The 19,599-nt window shown below is 48.6% G+C and overlaps 1 protein-coding gene across 1 annotated transcript in view; it reads left to right on the top strand.

The window, feature by feature from the left end:
• The window catches only part of cacna1db (calcium channel, voltage-dependent, L type, alpha 1D subunit, b), a 1,216,201-nt gene that overhangs the window by 1,055,797 nt on the left and 140,805 nt on the right, over window positions 1-19,599 (top strand). The window contains exon 41 of the mRNA XM_072472487.1: window positions 14,435-14,536. Coding sequence (XP_072328588.1) covers window positions 14,435-14,536 — 102 coding nt within the window. The remainder of the gene's footprint in view (window positions 1-14,434; window positions 14,537-19,599) is intronic.

Below are 19,599 nucleotides of genomic sequence, written 5' to 3'. Positions count from 1 at the left end.
GCAAAATCTGCAAAGAAACAGATTTCAGGTCAATGATCTTGGTCATCAACCTGAAGTATTAACTCTGTGACCAGGATTTCTTTCAAGAACGTGCCATTCCTGATGTCATAACCGGAATTGTGCACCACTGGTGCTTTCTTCCTTTTATCTGTTTCCCACACAATTACAATTTACTTCTACGTGCCGGCAGAATGCATGGAAAACACATTTCAGTGACTGGAAGCTTTTCATTGGTGAAGTCTACCATCAGCTAACAAAGCAGAAGGTGTAGGTAGGCTACAAAGAGCCTCTGTGGGGAAACATCTCGCATCTCGCATCTCGGCCACAACTTTCCTGCCCAACTACATTGTAATTAACATTAGAATTGAGAGTATGAAAGTGGCATAGGTGCTTTTCAAAATTAAATTTCACATTTCACTTTATTCTTGTGTGCATAATTATTAGTCAGAGAGCTAAATGTACTGGCACACCACATGAATGGCATGCACTGAAGGTTACAGGGGAGCGAGGCACATTTCCTTCATAGTGGAAGAAACAAATTTGTGTTTTTTTGTTCACTCTTTATTGAATGTTCACATTAGTGTCCAGTGTTGTCCTTACCACTGATAATGGTTGACCTTGCAGACTTGGCTGCCCCTCCTTTCTATGTAGTAAAGGACATTGTCCAACTGCAATTTCAGTAGGTATAATTGAAATATTCTAAGTGAACTCGAAACCTAGACAAGCCAAAGCCCTGAGATGGACACATGTTTGGGAAGTTCTGACATTGACCTTTAGGCCCTCATTTTCCACCTCACTCCGCAACCCTCCTCAACAATAACTCTGCATTTTAGTCCATCGTTGAGAAAACAAAAAAGATTTTCATCCCACCTAATGAAGTCACCCCTCACACCACATTTCTGTTAATGCGGGCTCCATAAGATCCCTCCCCATTTCTCTCTTCACATATGCTGCCAGACCTACTTTCATTATTTTAATACTTTTAGAATTTCCCGCATTTTCTGTTTTAAGCTAAAATAGGGTATTTTATTTTCCTACATGTAGTAACATACATTTGCAAAAACAGCATTTTCAATATTGCTATTTGCACGCTTCTAATGAGGTTTGTAAAATATTCCGGTTTTCCCAAATACAAATGTAATATTTTTATACCTTTAATTGATTAAAAGGTGTGAAAAGAAATAAGCACATTCCAGGCTTCCTTCATACCCAAGCCCAAAAGGTCATTTTGATGGTTCTATTTATCCATTGTTGCTTTTAAGATTCAAGAATGTCATGCCAAATTCAGGACCAGGTTAAAACACAAGAGAGCGGGTGCACACAAGAGACGAAAGCCAGAGAAACAGAAATTTCCGGGGGCAGTATGGTTTTAGGCCTGAAGGGAGTTATAAAGATTGTGGGGGCAAGATAATGAGAATCTAACACTTGAATTTACCAGTGAGATACCTATTTGAGCAATATGCAGCCTCTCTTTGAAATTTCACCCATTGTTTATTAGACACCAGGAATCCCTCACCTTTAAATGCAGGATGCAAAGCAGAAGGAGAGAGCAATGGGCTTCATGAGAAATTCTGAATTAAATAAAGAGAATTAACTGTCATCCCATAAACAATGCGCTAAACACCCCGAATAGCTCCTCGCCCTCACCCCCCCACCCCCAAAGTTCGGTGGCATCCAATTCTTGAAAGTGCATGATAAACAATGCCCATGAATGACAGCACCCTTCCATCCTCACCTTCGGCTCAAACGTCACTCTCGAGCATCAGAAATTCCAGCAGGTCCCCCTGCCAAGCTGAGGCACAGGGCGGAGAAGCTGACCTCCACCCCAGCTGGAACCACCTCTGGGCAATCCATGAGGCAACGGCTAAAACATCTGCCCCGCACCCGCCTGCAGCCCAGGCCAATCCGACACCCCGAAAATGGCTTCATGGGGCTCTGGCTCCAAACTCACATGTACCAGCCCATGAAATGACCTTAGAAACATCCCTCCAATACCCCTCTAGCTTCAGGCAGGACCAAAACATGTGAACATGGTTTGCGGGGCACCTGCCACAGCGCTCACATACATCCTCCACCCCCTCAAAGAGTCGGCTCATCCACATGATCTTCAGCTGTATCGGCCCCAACCTCACGCATGAGGTTGAGGCGTTTACTCTCCAGAGCACCTCACATCACAGACTGTCCTCCATAACTTCCCCCAACTCTTCCTCCCACTTGGCTTTAATCTCCTCCAATGATACCTTAACCTCCCCCCAAATCCTCCCATTTTTCACCGACGCCACCCCCCTGCCGTCAATAACTCTTCCAACAACATGAGGGCCGGCGTCATCGGAAAACTCTGAACCTCCTTCTGGCAAAGTCCCGAAGCTGCAAGTACCTAAATACTTCCCCCTGCCCCAGTCCATATTTCTCCCCAACTCCTCAAGCCTCCCAAAACAACCTCTCATGAACAGGTCTTTTAATACCCTGACTCCCTCTCCTCCCATCTCCAAAACCTCTCATCAACTTCCCTGAATCAAACCTATGGTTCCCCGTAATCGGCATCTCTCTTGACCCCGCCCACAACTGCTGCCTCAACTGCCTCCAAATCTTCAGTGTTGCCACCACCACCGACTGGGTGGAGTGGAGTTACCTGTTTGCGGTGTTGGAACGGTTTGGGATAGGGCCTAAGTTGTGTTGTGTGTTAACTTGTCTGTAGAGAGCCCAAGGTGAGTGCCCGAATGAATGATTGGAATTCAGAATACTTCCAGCTTTATAGGGAAACGAGACAGGGGTGCCCTATGCCCCCTCTCCTGTTTGTGTTGGGATAGAGCCATTGGCCATCGTGCTGAGGCAGTCAGATAGTGAAGGGGGATGGTGACGGGGGCAGATGGGCGGGATTCCCCAAGCCTCCGGGGGCGGGGGTGGGGGGGGGGGGGGGCTCCAGGACGGCCAGGCTCGTGATTGGGGGCCACCGATCGGCGGGCGAGCGAGACCTGGGGGTGTTTATATTGTCGGGGCTGGCCCGCTGTGCGGGTCCGCCATGTTGCGTGGACCCGCGGTCGGAGGTGCAGGGCCCCGTAACGGCAGCCGGAGCTGCGAGGACAACGCCGGGGCCCTGGAAGCCCCCTTCAAATCGGAGAATCACTCTCGACTTTCTCCAGGAAAGTCCAGAATGATTTGCGCCCTTTTTCTCGCAGGCATGGGGACATAGCCTCATTGTCAAAGAATTCTGCCCAGTGTTTCCCTATATGCCAATGACCTTCTTTTGTATATCATGGGCCTGGTTCCCATGGTGTGCAGATATAATGGGCTGTTGACCCGATTTGAGGCTTTCTCGGGTTACAAATTGAACTTGGAGAACGTGCTGAGGTTTTGTGTGGCGACTTCCCACTTTAGGTATTTGGGGGTGCAGGTGGCGCGAGATTGGGCCTTACTTTGTAAATTTAACTTCACGAGCCTGGGGGGTAGGGTCAAGGCAAATTTATAGAGGTGGGATAGCTTTCCTCTGTCGTTGGTCGGCCAGGTTCAATCGATGAAGATCAGTATTTTACCACGGTTTCTATTTTTATTCCAATACCTGCCAGTGTTTTTGCCGAAGGTGTTTTTTTAGGGGGTGGAGTGGTTGATCACTTTGTTTATTTGGGCAGGCAAAGTAGCTAGAAAAAGGAAAATGGTACTTCAGAGGGGTCAGCAGTTTGGTGGTTTGGCTCTGCCGAACCTGATTTACCACTACTGGCCGGCGAACGCTGAGAAGATGGTGGGATGATACAGGGAGCAAGAGGAAATATGGGTCAAGATAGAGGCGGGTTCATGTAAGGGGTCGGGTTGCGGTGGTGGTAACAGCGCCAGCCCCTTTCTCCCCAGGGAATCACTCAGGCAATGCGGAGGTGGTAGCGACTCTGAGGATTTGTAGGCAATTTCAGCAGCACTGAAGTTAGGGGCGTGGTCGAAGATGTAGCCGATCTGTGCAAATACTTGTTTGAACCAGCTAGATTGGATGCTAGTTGCCGGGGCTGGGAGGACAAGGGGGTGGTAGGAATGATTTGTGAGGAGAGGTTTGGGATCCCACGGACAAAAGCTTTCCAGTATGTGAAGGTGCAGGATTTTGCGAGGAAGATCTTTCCGAAGTTCACAGTGATGCTGCCTTCCTCACTGTTCGAGAGTGCTATCGGTGGCGGGCATGTAAGGGGGGTACCTCGGGGATTTATGCAATGAATTTGGAGGAAGATTATGATACCACTGGAGGGGGTTAAGACTATGTGGGAGGAGGAATTGGGAATGGCACTGGAGGAGGGGGTGTGGTGTGAAATGTTGCTCAGGGTGAATGCCACAACTGATTGTTTGAGGAAGTGGAGGTCAAGTGTGAGTGCTGTGGGAGGGGCCCAGCCAATCATGTTCACATGTTCTGGTCTTGCCCTAACCTGGGGAGGTTTTGGGGTTTGTTCTTTAGCACCATGTTGGCAATCTTGCTCACGGATTTGGAGCCCAATCTCCTTGGGGCCATATTTGGGGTGTTGGATCTGCCGGAGCAGTAGGTGGGGGCTGATGTTTCAGCCTTCACCTCACTGATTGCTTGCAGGTGGGTCCTGTTGGGGTGAAGATCAGCTTCTCCCCCTGTGTCTCATAATGGCTGAGGGACTTAATAGAATTCCTATAGCCTGAAAACATTAAGTTCACTTTGAGAGCGGCAATCGAGTGGTTCTATGAAAGATGCCGACTGTTCATTCTGCATTTCGAAGAGTTGATCACCGTCAGCTTGTGGGGATGGGGGGTCGGGATTTTGGGGGATGGGTTGGGGTGCAGGGTGCTGTTGAGAGTGCATCTTTTTGTACTGGTTCTGTTTGGGGGTGGGGGTGTTTTCTTTTTTATGTATAGAATGTGAATAATGTAATAAAAATATTGAAAAATACATTTATCTGTGATTATATCATTTTTATGCCAAAGTATTTTACCATCATGCCACGATATGTCTTCACTAATTTATCATACAGTTCCTGTTAGCTTTAGGTCACTAAAAAAAACATTATTTCTCAGGAATTTTAATGAGACAAATATCAGGTAACTATAGGCCAGTTAACAGTGGGCAGCATGGTAGCGCAAGTGATTATCACTGTGGCTTCACAGCGCCAGGGTCCCAGGTTCGATTCCCTGCTGGGTCACTGTCTGTGCGGAGTCTGCACGTTCTCCCCGTGTCTGCGTGGGTTTCCTCCGGGTGCTCCGGTTTCCTCCCACAGTCCAAAGACGTGCAGGTTAGGTGGATTGGCTATGCTAAATTGCCCTTTGTGTCCAAAAAAGGTTAGGAGGGATTATTGGGTTACTGGGATAGGGTGGAAGTGAGGGCTTAAGTGGGTCGGTGCAGACTCGATGGGACAAATGGCCTCCTTCTGCACTGTATGGTCTATGTTCTATGTTCTAACTTAACATCTGTCGTTGGGAAATGTTAGAGTCCATTATCAAGGGTGTAATAGCAGAGCATTTGGAAATACATAACACAATTGATGCACAATCAATTGCACAAAGACGAGAGTAGGATGTAATCGAGGCTTTATTACACTGAGATGTGTGGGCTCCTACAGCAGCTGACAAAATGGCTGCTGTACTGGGAGCACACATATTTATACGCCGCCTACTGGGCGGAGTCAGCAGGCAGGGGCCTTACCATAAAGCACCCATATCAACATCCCATATATGCATCAGTGGTGACTACCACATTCACCCCCGTTAAAAAAAATGAGTCCGGCGCGGGGGTGGGGGGGGGGGGGGGGGGGTGGATGGGGTGGGTCGGAGGGGGTGGGGGGTTGTGGAACCAGCTGAAGCCAGGTCCCTGAAGGAGACTGTGTCTTGGCAGCCATCGGGGTACGCTACGTAGGCGTACTGCGGGTTAGCGTGAAGTAGTTGTACCCTCTCAACCAACGGGTCCGCCTTGTGGAGTCGAACGTGGCTACGGAGGAGAATGGGTCCTGGAGCAGCCAGCCATGTCGGGAGCGAAACCCCGGATGTGGACTTCCTAGGGAAGGGAAAGAGATGTTCATGGGGGGTTTCATTAGTTGCAGTGCACAGGAGCGACCGAATGAAGTGAAGTGCGTCGGGGAGGACCTCCTGCCAGCGGGAGGCCGGGAGATTTCTGGACGGTAGGGCCAGCTGGATGGCCCTCCAGACCATCCCATTCTCCCTCTCCACCTGCCCGTTTCCCCTGGGGTTGTAGCTGGTCGTCCTGCTCGAGGCAATGCCCCTGTTGAGCAGGTACTGGCGCAGCTCATCGCTCATGAATGAGGATCCCCGGTCGCTGTGGACATAGGCGGGGAAGCCGAACAGAGTGAAGATGGTGTTGAGGACTTTGATGACGGTGGCAGACGTCATGTTGGGGCATGGGATGGCAAAGGGGAATCGGGAATATTCATCGACCACACTGAGAAAGTACGTGTTGCGGCCGGTGGAGGGGAGGGGCCCTTGAAGTCCACGCTGAGGCGTTCAAAGGGGCGGGAGGCCTTCACCAGGCGCGCACGATCTGGCCTGTAGAAGTGCGGTTCACACTCCGTGCAGACCTGGCGGTCTCTGGTGATCGCCCTGACTTCCTCGATGGAGTAGGGCATGTTGCGGGCCTTGATGAAATGGTAAAAACGTGTGACCCCTGGGTGACAGAGGTTGTCGTGCAGGGTCCGGAGCCGGCCCACTTATGCGCTGGCACATGTACCTCGGGATAGGGCATCGGGGGGATCGTTAAGCTTACCGGGGCGATACAAAATCTCGTAATTATAGGTGGAGAACTCGATCCTCCACCTCAAGATTTTATCGTTTTTGATCTTGCCCCGCTGTGTGTTATCAAACATGAAGGCAACCGACCATTGGTCAGTGAGGGGAGTGAATCTCCTGCCGGCCAGGTAATGCCTCCAATGCCGCACAGCTTCAACGATGGCTTGGGCCTCTTTTTCGACAGAGGAGTGTCGAATTTCGGAGGCATGGAGGGTGCGGGAAAAGAATGCCACGGGCCTGCCTGCCTGGTTGAGGGTGGCGGCCAGAGCGACGTCTGATGCACCGCTCTCAACTTGGAAGGGGAGCGTCTCATCGACCGCGAGCATCGCGGCCTTGGCGATGTCGGCCTTGATACGGTTAAAGGCCTTGTGAGCCTCGGCCTTCAGAGGGAAAACAGTGAATTGAATGAGTGGGCGGGCCTTGTCCGCATAATTTGGGACCCACTGGGCATAATACGAAAAGAACCGCAGGCCACGTTTGAGGGCCTTGGGGCAGCAGGGGAGGGGGAGTCCCATGAGGGGGCGCATGTGATCGGGGTCGGGCCCCAGAACTCCGTTCTGGACCACATAGCCGAGGATGGCTAAGCGGGTCTTGCTGAACATGCACATCTCCTTGTTATACGTGAGGTTGAGGAGAGTGGCGGTGTGGAGAAATTTGGCACGGTTGGCGTCATGATCCCGCTGATCGTGGCCACAGATGGTGACATTGTCCAGGTACGGGAAAGGGGCCCGCAGCCCGTACCGGTCAACCATTCAGTCCATCTCCCGTTGGAAGACCGAGACCCTGTTGGTGACGCAGAAGGGAACCCTAAGAAAGTGGTAAAGGCGGACGTCTGCCTCAAACGCAGTGTATGGGTGGTCTGCCTTGCAGATGGGGAGCTGGTGGTAGGCAGAATTCAGGTCTACTGTCGAGAAGACCCGGTACTGTGCAATCTGATTGACCATATCAGATATGCGTGGGAGGGGGTACGCGTCAAGCTGCGTGTACCGATTGATGGTCTGACTGTAGTCAACGACCATCTGTTTTTCTCCCCAATTTTGACCTCTACCACTTGGGCTCTCCAAGGGCTGTTGCTGGCCTCGATGATGCCTTCCTGAAGGAGCCGCTGGACTTCAGACCTGATGAAGGTCCTGTCCTGGGCGCTGTACCGTCTGCTCCTGGTGGCGACGGGTTTGCAATCCGGGGTTTGGTTTGCAAAAAGGGAAGGTGGGTCGACCTTAAGGGTCGCGAGGCCGCACACAGAAAGGGGTGGTAAAGGCCCGCCGAATTTCAGGGTTAGGCTCTGGAGGTTGCATTGGAAGTCCAGGCCGAGTAGCAAGGCAGCACAGAGGTTGGGGAGGACGTAGAGGCGGAAGCCGCTGAACTCCACGCCCTGGACAGTGAGAGTGGCGATGCTTTACCCCCGGATCGCCACGGAGTGGGACCCAGAGGCCAGGGAGATTCTCTGGTTAGCTGGGTGTACTGCGAGGGAGCAGCGCCTTACCGTATTGGGGTGAATGAAGCTATCAGTGCGCCCGGAGTCCAGCAGGCAGGAGATCTCGTGCCCGTTGACCTTCACTTTTGTTGAAGCAGTCGCGAGGTTGTGTGGTCGAGACTGGTCAATCGTCACCAGTCGTTGGCGGTTGCAGGCGATGAGAGGCCGGATGAGGTGCCCGACGGGCATGGGTCCTGAGTCGGGTAAATTGGCAGCGCCCACAGGCCACACGTGTCGTGGGAGAAGCAAAATGGCAGCACCCATTGGTCCTGGGAGGAACAAGATGGCTGCGCCCACGGGCCGCACGTGTTGCGAGTTGAGCAAGATAGTGGCGTCCACTGGCCGCACGTGGTCCTAGGAGGGGAAGATGGCAGCACCCACTGGCTGCACGTGGGGGGTGCCGGGACAATAATGGCGATTGAGCGGGCCTAGCACACTGCAGCGAAATGTCCCTTCTTGCCACAGGCCTTGCAGAGGGCGCTCCGTGCCGGGCAGAGCTGTTGGGGGTGTTTTGACTGCCCACAGAAGTAGCATTTGGGCCCCCCGGGGTTGGTTGGCTGCCGCGCGGCGCAGATGTGGGGTTGGCTGAGGGCGGTCGCTGATGGGGTCCACGATGGGGCGGCCATCTGCGGAGTCCACGATGCACAGGGGGGGTGGGTCGCACGGTCGGGGACATAGGTTGCGTGATGCGACCGTAAATGAAAGCGCTAGTTTTTTTGGTCACCGCGAGGTCGTGCGTGGCCCCCTCTAAGAGGCGCTGACGGATGTAGTCAGACCCTATGCCCGTAACAAATGCGTCTCTCATTAGCAAATTCAAGTGTTCCGTGGCCGAAACAGCCTGACAGTCACAGTCTCTAACTAGGGGGCAGCAGGGCGCGCCAGAAATCTTCCACCGACTCACCGGGAAGTTGACGCCGCATAGAGAGGATGTGCCTGGCGTAGAGTGTGTTAGTCCGCTGAGCGTAGTTTTCCTTCAGTAGCGCCATGGCCTCTGCGTAGGTCGGCGCGTCCTGGACAAGTGGAAAGACTTTGGAACTCAGCCGCGTGTAAAGGATCTGGAGCTTCTGTGCTTCTGGAATTTCGTCTGGCGCAGACCCGATGTACGCTTCAAAACAGGCTCGCCAATGTTCAAAGTCCTTTTTGGCATTGTCTGCTTGCGGATGCAGATGCAGGCAATCCGGCTTGATGCGGAGGTCCATCTTCTGAAAAACTCAGTGTAATACATTGGTGCACGATCAATTACACAAAGACGAGAGTAGGATGTAATCGAGGCTTTATTACACTGAGATGTGTGGCCTCCTACAGCAGCTGATGAAATGGCTGCTGTACTGGGAGCACACATATTTATACTCCACCTACTAGGCAGAGCCAGCAGGCAGGGATCTACCCCCGTACCTGTAGTACAGAGGCCTTACCGTAAAGCACCTCTATCAACATCCTATATGTACAATATATACATCAGTGGTGACTACCACAACAATAAAGCAGAGTCAGCATGGCTTCATTAAGGGGAAATAATGCCTGACAAATTTATTAGATGTGATAACAATCAGGATTGTCACAAAGAGTCTTCAGAAGGATATAGACAGATTATGTGAGTCAGCAAAAACTTAGCAGATAGAATATAGGGATTCTCCATCCATTTGCGGCAATGGATTCTTTGGTCCTTCTGCAGTGAATGAGAGATTTGGCTGTGCACCAAATTCTCTATCCTCGCTAGTAATGGTTGCGGGTGGTCTCTCAATGGAGAATCCTGGACTTAATGTAGGAAAATAGGAAGTTATGCACTTTGGCAGGAAGAAGAAAGGAGCTGAATATTATTGAAATGGAGAAAGACTGCAGAAAGCTGCAGCACAGAGGAATTTGGGCTCCTCGTGCATAAAGCACAAGAAGCTACCATTCAAATTCAGCAGGTAATTGGGAAGGCAAATGGAATGTTGGCCTTTATTTCAAAGGAAATGGAGTATAGGATTAGAAATGTCTTGCTAAAACTATGCAAGGCACTAGCTAGACTGCACCTTGAATACTGTGAACAGTTTTGGCCCCCTTATCTAAGAAAAGATATACCGCTATTGAAGGCAGTCCAGTGAAGGTTCACTTGGTTGATCCTGGTTATTGAGGGATTTTCTTATGAGGAGAGGTTGAGTAAGTTGGGTCTGTACTCATTGGAGTTTAGAAGAATGAGAGACGACCTTATTGAGAAATATAGTATTTTCAGCGGTTTGACAGGGTAGATGCTGAAAGGATGTTTTGTCTCTGGTGGGTGAGTCTCGGACCAGAGGGCATAATCTCAGAGTAAGGGGTCACCCATTTAAGACAGAAATGAGGAATAAATTCTTCTCTCAGAGGGTAGTGAATCTGTGGAATTCTTTTCCACAGAGGGTGGGCCGTTAAGTATGTTCAAGACTGAGATAGTTGGATTTGTAAGCCCCCAGTAAGGAAATCAAGAGTTATGGCGATAAGGCGGGAAAGTGGAGTTGAGGATTATAAGACCATAAAACATAGGAGCAAAATTAGGCCACTCGGCTCATCGGGTCTGCTCCGCCCTTCAATCATTGCTGATATTTTTCTCATCTCCATTCTCCTGCCTTCTCCCATAACCCCTGATCCCCTTATTAACCAAGAATCTATCCATCTCTGTCTTAAAGACAGTCAGTGATTTGGCCTCCACAGCCTTCTGCGGCAAAGTGTTCCACAGACTCACTGGCGTCTGGCTGAAGAAAGTCCTCCTCATCTCTGTTTTAAAGTACGAAGTCTTACAACACCAGGTTAAAGTCCAACAGGTTTGTTTCGATGTCACTAGCTTTCGGAGCGCTGCTCCTTCCTCAGGTGAATGAGGAACTGTTTTAAAGGATCATCCCATTAGTCTGCGATGGTGTCCTCTGGTTCTAGTTTTTCCTACAAGTGGAAACATCCTCTCCACGTCCACTCTATCCAGGCCTCGCAGTATCCTGTAAGTTTCAATAAGACCCCCCTCATCCTTCTAAACTCCAACGAATACAGACCCAGAGTCCTCAACCGTTCCACATACGACAAGCTCTTCATTCCAGGGATCATTCTTGTGAACCTTCTCTGGACCAGTTCCAAGGCCAGCACATCCTTCCTTCGATACGGGGCCCAAAACTGCTCACAATACTACAACTCGGGTCTGACCAGAGCCTTATACAGCCTCAGAAGTACATCCTTGGTCTTTTATTCTAGCCCTCTTGAGATGAATGCTAACATTGCCTTCTTAACTGCCGACTGAACCTGCATGTTAACCTTAAGAGAATCATGAACAAGGACTCCCAAGTCCCTTTGTGCTTCTAATTTCATGAGCACTTCCCCATTTAGAAAATATTCTATGCCTAAATTCCATTTCCAAAGTGCATAACCTCACACCTTTCACATTGTATTTCATTTGCCACTTCATTGCCCACTCTCCTAGCCTGTCCAAATCCTTCTGCAGCCCCCTTGCTTCCTCAATGCTACCTGTCCCTCTACAGATCTTTGTATATCTGCAAACTTAGCAACAGTGCCTTCAGTTCATATCAGATCAGTCATGATCTTGTTGAATGGCAAAGCAGATTCAATGAGTCTAATGGCTACTTTTGCTCCTATGTTTTTTGATCTTTTCTGTTCCTGCGTAAAAGGGAAATTAATGAGACTTCCGGTGACGGCGGGCGGGAGGCGGCCGCACAATGGAGAGCCCCCGCTCGGGAACGGCAATTTTGGGGCTTTAAGCCCGGTCCCAGGGTCCGCGGAGGCGGCAGAAGAAGGGAGAAGGCACGGGGGAGGCACTGAGAAGACACAGGAGGGAAAAAAACCCCAAAGAAAAATGTCGAGGGTGAGCAGAAAAACGGCCGAAAAAAAACCAGCTGGAGGTCCGTCGGGGCTGGAAGGGTCACCAGGAAAAATGGAGGCTGGAGCACCAGGGAAGGCTGCACTGCTTACGGCTGAAGAAATAACCAAGGTGATGGCTGCGGAATTTGAAAAGCAGTTGGCGCAGATTGCGAAATGCATGGAGACGGTGAGGAAGGAGATGAGGGAGGCTTTGAGTGCTGGTGGAGGAGGCGGTTTCCCCGGTGAGGACGGAGGTGGCGAGCGCAGTGGCGGAGGTGCGAGAGCAAGGGGAGGCGCTGAAGGAAGTGAAGGAGACGTTATTACAGCACGGTGATCAACTTGCCTCGATGGGGAAAGAGATGCGGAAGGTGATGGATACTAACAAGGATCTGCGAGGAAAAATGGAAGACCTGGAAAATAGATCCAGGCGACAGAACTTGAGGATTGTGGGGCTGCTCGAAGGAGTTGAAGGACCGAAGCCGACTGAGTATTTTGCCGCGATGCTGGCAAAACTACTGGGGGAGGGGGAGGACCCCTCCCGATATGAACTGGATCGGGCTCATCGGTCGTGGAGGCCTGTACCAAAGGCGAGTGAGCCACCAAGGGCAGTGACTCTGTGCTTCCGTAAGTACAGGGTGAAGGAGAAGGTCCTGAGCTGGGCCAAGCAGAAGCGGGTGGTGCAGTGGGCTGGAGCTGGTATACGTGTATACCAGGACTTTACGGTGGAGCTGGCAAGGAGGCGGGCTGCCTTCAACCGGGTGAAGAGGGCACTGTACATTAGCAAGGTGCGGTGCGGCATTGTATATCCAGCGAAGCTGAGGGTGACTTACAAGCTCAGGGACTTTTACTTTGGAACGGCGGAAGCAGCGGAGGTGTTTGCGAAAGCAGAAGGACTGTGGCAGAACTGACAAACTGAGGAATGGCCAGGTGCCGATGTAACCTCATGACTGTATTTTCTTCTTTTTTGTATCACTGCGCGCGGGTGTAGAGATTAAAGGAGCCAAGGTGGTATATATTTGGACGCGGGAAGGGACGGGACTTTCACTCGAAATGAGAGTTCTTTGGGGTGTAGGTGGATAGGCGGGGTTTGTGTGCTAAAAGGGGATCTTTGGGCTTTCCTGGGGCCGGGCAAGTGGGAAGGGGACCCGGGCGGGGGCCTCCACGCTGGCCGGTTTAAGCCGGCCAGTGAACGGGAGTGAGGTGGGGGGAGGGGCTGCGGCCATCGGAGCCTGGCAGAACTGGGTCCCAGTGGTCTAGCCGGGGTGGAAAGTTGGGGGGGAAGGAACCGAGGGTAGGGGGAGGAGTTTTACAAGAGGCAGTGGACGGGAGGAGCTGGAGGCCTGGGGTGGGGGGGTGGGGGTTGGGGGGGTGGGAGCTGTGTAAGATTAAGGGTGACTACGGGTAATCCCTGATTTATTTTTGTCATTTGTTTATGTAAACATGCGGGTTGAGGTTTGGGGGTTGGTGGGTAGATGGGATCATTGTTGTTATTATGGGGACTGACATATCTTGCTGATTATTGTTTATTGTTGATGGATGTAAATGTGGGAGAAAATGTGAAAATGGAGGAGAATTAAAAAAAAAATTTTTTTTTTAAAGGGAAATTAATTATTTTTGTGGTAACTCTACATCAAATAGAAATGGCAATAAAAAAGTATAATGAAATTAAAAGTAACATTTTTCAATATTGGCTCGTTTTACCAAATGACTCACGTAAGTTAAATATGGGGGCAAATGTCATCTTAAATCTAACGGCACAAGTACAAGAAAAATCTAAACAATTAAATTTACCCATTCCCTTGAACTTCACATTTTTCTCGAAGGAGTTTGAAATCTATAATTTAATTTCCAGGTTGATGTCCCTTAAGCTCCTGTTGTGATTACAGTCATGTAATTTCCCCCTATTATTTGTGATTCTCTACTTTTATTAAATTTATTTTTTAAATCATTTGAGTGTGAGTATTGCCAATAGATATATAAGGCTGGATTCTCTGCCCCACCACGCCACTTTTAGCCTCGACCCGCCGGCAGGGTTCTCCGTTTATGCCGGCCGGTCAAGGGGTTTCCCATTGTGGGGCAGCTCCACGCCGTCGGGAAGCCCCTGGACGCCGGCAAAATGGAGAATCCCGCCCATGGTATAGATATTAATGGCCTACAAATAGCAATACTGATTGAAACAAACTGAGTGAGACATCCCTGTAATTGAAGAATAAAAAATAACCTGTACATAGTGGAGACATATCTGTTTGCATCCAGTATGTTTTCAATTATGGTTGACCGATATTGATAGCAATATTTCACTAGCCCAAAGTATATAATTTCCAACAAAAGTAATGATGAGTTCAGTTCCACTGTTTCAAAAGCTTCATGTGGCTGATTCTGTTTTTTTCTTCTTTAATGCAGGCAACCTAGATCAAGCTAATGAGGAGCTGAGAGCTGTTATTAAAAAAATATGGAAACGAACTAGCATGAAGTTGCTAGATCAGGTGGTGCCTCCAGCTGATGGTTAGTGCCAAGTCTTTCAGGTCAATTTTCACTGCGATTAATTAAATTACATTCTCAAGAATCACAAGCTTTTTGCCAGTTTGTTGCTGAATAAGATAGGATAAGTGCATCTTTAAAAATATAATGCAATAAAGACATTTAACATAATTGATTTTGTATTTGAAGTGAGAGAGATATGTACATCAAGATTGGAATTCACTTATTCTTCTCAATAATTGAGAAACAAGTCAAATCTGAAGATATATCCCTCAATTTATTTGAAGCAACAATTATTTTATTGAAGCATATTTTATGAAAAATGTAGCCATAGTAGTTATCGTTTATTTACTGTAGCATATAATTTATGCAGTAAAATGGTAAGTATATGAGAGATAAGGTCTGCAGCTTAACAAGACAAGTAATGAGTAATGAAACACTATTAATAGTTAAATTCTTATTGCTATATTCAATATTCTTCAAGCTTCGAATTTTGCTAAATACTACTTAATTTTTAAAATTAATATTTCAAACTTATTTAAATGATCATTTGCTTCGACTTTGTTTCTTAATGCTTGCATGGCATAAATGAGGATAGCAATGCATGTATCCAATAACATTTCAACTTTTTTGCTTGAGCTTTTCTGCAGCTTCTGTGCCTTTCTTCTCTCAGTCTGTCAGAATATTCTGAAGCAATTCTGTTTTAGGCCGGTGGCATGGAACTTGTGTTGCCTCTTGACAACTGTTTCCCCTAAGATTTCCTTGAAATGGAGACCCGTGCTTCAGAAATATTCCACACAGCCAGTTCTGCCTGTCTGCATGTCTCGGAAATCAGAAATAATAAGGAGGCTTTTCATCTTTACAAAGTTTCATATTTTCATGCTTGTATTACTACAAAGTTGCAACTAGTTTTCAACCCTGCTAACTATTTAGTAAATGTATGCTTTTAATTGACAGACTTATTAGCCTTTACACTTGGATTTAAGTGCATTTGTTGTGCTAATGTATCGAACTTGTCTTTGCTTATCGTCCAAGGGTTACATTTTTCCACAACATTATAAATCTGAGCGATATTTGATGTGAGATGGGCACAAACAGAACAAATTACCAAATTTAATTAGGCAAATAAACTTTTTTTTAAAAATTATTTTTTTTAATTTTAAAATTTATTTTTCAAATTAAGGAGCAATTTAGCGAGGCCAATCCACCTACCCAGCACATCTTTGGGTTGTGGAGGTAAGACCAACCCAAACACGGGGAGAATGTGCAAACCCCACACGGACAGTGACCCGGGGCCGGGACGAACTCGGGTCCTCAGCAGCATGAGGCAGCAGTGCTAACCACTGCACCACCGTGCCGCTTGGCAAATAAATTTTCTGACAATCGTTTGGCTGTGTACAAAACAGCATCTGTTGACTCAATAGTGGCAACAAAATGTTTGTTATGTCAATCACAATAGATAAAATACAGTAATACATAAACCACCCCCTCCCCCTTTCAGATCCTCTCCATCACTCTCACAACAATCAGGCCTCTTTTGCCTTTTTGCGCACAGCTTTGAGTCCGCCATCAGTGGAGCTGAATCTGGGGCGTGAAGTGGATGGGGGGGGGGGTCGTCGCTTTCTAGCTGAGCGTCGAAGGGCTCTTCCTCAACGTTGACTTCCGGCTGTGGGCAGTCATCTCAATCTCCATTTTTGAGCCTGAGTCTTCCTCTTGGGGGATGAATCTTGGGTTTAACAGGGTTTGAATCCCCTGCCTGGAGGTAGGTTATAACAATGTAGAGAGTGTTGCCCCCCCCCCGGGAGTAGTTTCTGCAGTCAAGAGTTCTCTGCTCCTGAGATGATCCACGGGTTTCTTTACAGTCTTCTCCCAAGTCTTGAACTTATATGACATGGGGCCAGCCTTTTCAACTACAACCCCTGGGATCCAAGGGGGACCCATCTCAAAATTAACAAACATAGACAGTCTCTTCCAGACAGAAAGTCCTGTTAGTTCTTCAGGTATTGAAATTTTGTTTCTGGGCCATTTGTTTTGACTCCACTTTCCCACTTAGATTGGGAAACAATAGATTGAGTCTGGTCTTGAGGCGTCAACCCATCAGCAATTCCACTGGCGCAGCCCCCATCGTACTATATCGAATGGTCCTGGATCAAGAGGAACCGAGCCAACCTGGTGTCAAACGAGCCAGAGGTCTTTTTCTTCATGTCGCTTTCAAATGTTTGGACAGCCCGTTTGGCCAGGGCATTAGAAGATGGGTGCTATGCGCACGTGGGTTTGAATCACATCCTTGTCACCAGTGTAGTAATCAAGGAGTCACAAGATGAAGGTTTAAACAGATTTATTCTAAACTCATAAGGTACATCGCACCCACAGCGCACAACACAAGTGTCCCAGCCAGAACTAACAGAACATCAAGTCCAGGTCCGGAACGGCATTTAAAGGGCTCGGTAATGAGATTCCGCTGGGCAGACCTCCACCCATTACCATGGGAGCTTATACTCCTCCACGAGCCCCACAGGGAGATCGATGAGTGATTTCCTGTTGTCCTCGTGAGGGTTGCCCCGAATACTTTCATAATAACAGGAATTGTAGTGCACCAAAAGCTAAAGGCCCTTTTGTCCTTTTTATCCCTTTTTCCCCTTGGTGAAGGAATCATTGACCAGGGGGCATAGATTTATGATAAGGGGCAGGAGGTTTAGAGGGGTTCTGAGAAAAATCATTTTCATCTTGAGGGTGGTGGGAGTCTGGAACTCCCTGCCTAAAAAGGTGGTGGAGAGAGAGAGATCCTCCTTTGAAAGGTTTTTAGATGTGCACTTGTGATACCAAGGCATACAAGGCTATGGGCCAAGTGCTCGAAAATGGGATCAGAATAGTTAGGTGGTTTGGCTGCTCCCCCTCAGCTGATGGGGTCAAAGGTCTGGCTGTCATATTTAAAAGCCACCCGAACACATACACCTCACTCTCTCCAGCCCACCTGTCTCCAGGACACATATTGTAGAGCACCTCACCGTCGCACCCCAGCAGGTGATAGAGGTAGGGAGAACAAGGTCTCCGCATTGGAAGGCTGCTGGAGACCAGCCACTCGCTGAGTCCAAATCAGATGATGAATCTCTGCGGGTGGATGCCAATTCAATGCTGAAGATGCAACAACAGGCGGTCGAACATTAGGCAGAGATTCTGCAGTCACTCAGCAAACTAAAGCAAAGGATGGAGGAATCCGTCCACATTGTCTGATGTTGTGGCTTCGACATGCCAGCAGCACCTTGAGGTCAGCGTGGGAAGGTTGGCGACATCCATGGACACCTTGGTCCAGCAGGCTTTTGCTGGATTTATGCTCGGCCATGGTCATGGGGATGCTACCGCTGTAAAAATACTGAACTTCTTTAACTACGTTTGCGGTTTCTGTGAATAGCTTGGTCAACTGAAGGCACTGTGATTATGAACATTCTTTCAGGTTTATCTCACTACCCGGAATGAGTGTATACACAGGGGCGAGATCATGGCCTGGTGAATCTATCTATCTATCTATCTATCTATCTATCTTATCTTTCTATCTTTCTATCTATCTTTCTATCTAACTATCTATCTAACTATCTATCTAACTATCTATCTAACTATCTATCTATATATCTATCTATATATCTATATTACTATCTATCTATCTATCTATCTATCTACCAATCTAGACTGGAATTATTGCGCCACATTTCTGCCTCAACCCACCGGTGGTGTTCTCCGTTACGCCGGCCGGTCAATGGGGTTTCTCATTGTGGGCAGGCCCACGCCATCGAGAAACCCCCAGGCTGCCGGCACAATGGAGCATCGCACCAGCGGAGAATCCCACCCTTTGACTTTCACATTGCTTCCCATTGCCCTGATGGCTGAGAACTGCACAGTCTCTCTTCCCAAATCCCCCCGCCCATGAGTCTGCGTGTGATCCATTCTTCTTGTGTCACACTAACAACTCCCACCCGCCCCTGTTTCCCATTCGAGTGTCTGTGTGCATCCCCTCCCATTCATGTATGTGTATGTGTGATAGCCCTTTCATACCCTTGTTGGTCAGCTTTTCAGTTACTCATATCGGGCTCCACTTTCCCCCCCTCAGTCTGCCCTCCGCCCCACATTATTTCCCCTCCTCCCCTACTACCTTACAAAACCTTCCTGTCCCTCTGCCTTCCATTGTGCCCCCTTGCCACAACAACATCTTGCAATGCCTTCCTTTCCCAATGCCCCTCCATGTGTTACCTTTCCCCACCCTCCTTGCCCGGTCGATATGCTGGTTTCTGAATGCTGTGTCCTATCTGAGTACTGCAGCACAGTGGTGTCCTTCTGGATAACAGTGACACACACTGGAAGTAGACCAGCCCTAAACCATTCACTCCTGGTTGCAATACTGGTCGGTACCTGAACGCTGAGCCCTGCCTGAGTACCGTGACTACAGGGGCAGTGCTAGGGGAGCAGACCAACCATATAGCCCCAGTAGTGTGGCGTTTCATCAGCATTGCAATAGGATCAGTGCAGTGCTGTGGAAGGTTGGCTATTTGTGTTGCACTTAACTTGAAATCTGGCGTGTGCACATCGCCTTTTTTCAAACCAGATTCAGATTGACATGATTTCCTGTTGGCATAACACAAATTTGGAAGGTGGCACATGATTCTGGCGAGAAGCTAATTTAATGAGCATTCTTGAAATGATAATGAATGCAAATGGAATTCATGCCACTGGTCAGTGGGATACCCAACTCGCCATTGGCCTGTCATCGGGAGAATTGCAAACTATTTTTACACCAGCGGGTTTCTGACTCATTACTTGCTGCTGGATTCTCCACTCTTTCGCAACACGAAATCCCTCATGGGCGTGTTGGGAATATTCCACCAATTGTATTGAAAAAGAAATTCTGAGATACATCTATCCTGGCAGTTCCTCACACATCACTCACTACCCTTAAAAATAATTATAATTACAAAGCACATCAAAATTCACAGAACAGTTCCAAATTTATAAATAATATGGCTCCAAGAGCTTTCCACTTCTCTCCACAAGCAGCACGATACATTTCCAGTTCTTTGAACATTCTATCCACTAGG

The sequence above is a fragment of the Scyliorhinus torazame genome, chromosome 13 (assembly GCF_047496885.1).
Source record: "Scyliorhinus torazame isolate Kashiwa2021f chromosome 13, sScyTor2.1, whole genome shotgun sequence".
Taxonomy (NCBI): domain Eukaryota; kingdom Metazoa; phylum Chordata; class Chondrichthyes; order Carcharhiniformes; family Scyliorhinidae; genus Scyliorhinus; species Scyliorhinus torazame.
The sequence above is the reverse complement of the archived record's forward strand: the minus strand, read 5'-3'. Positions and strand labels throughout refer to the sequence as shown.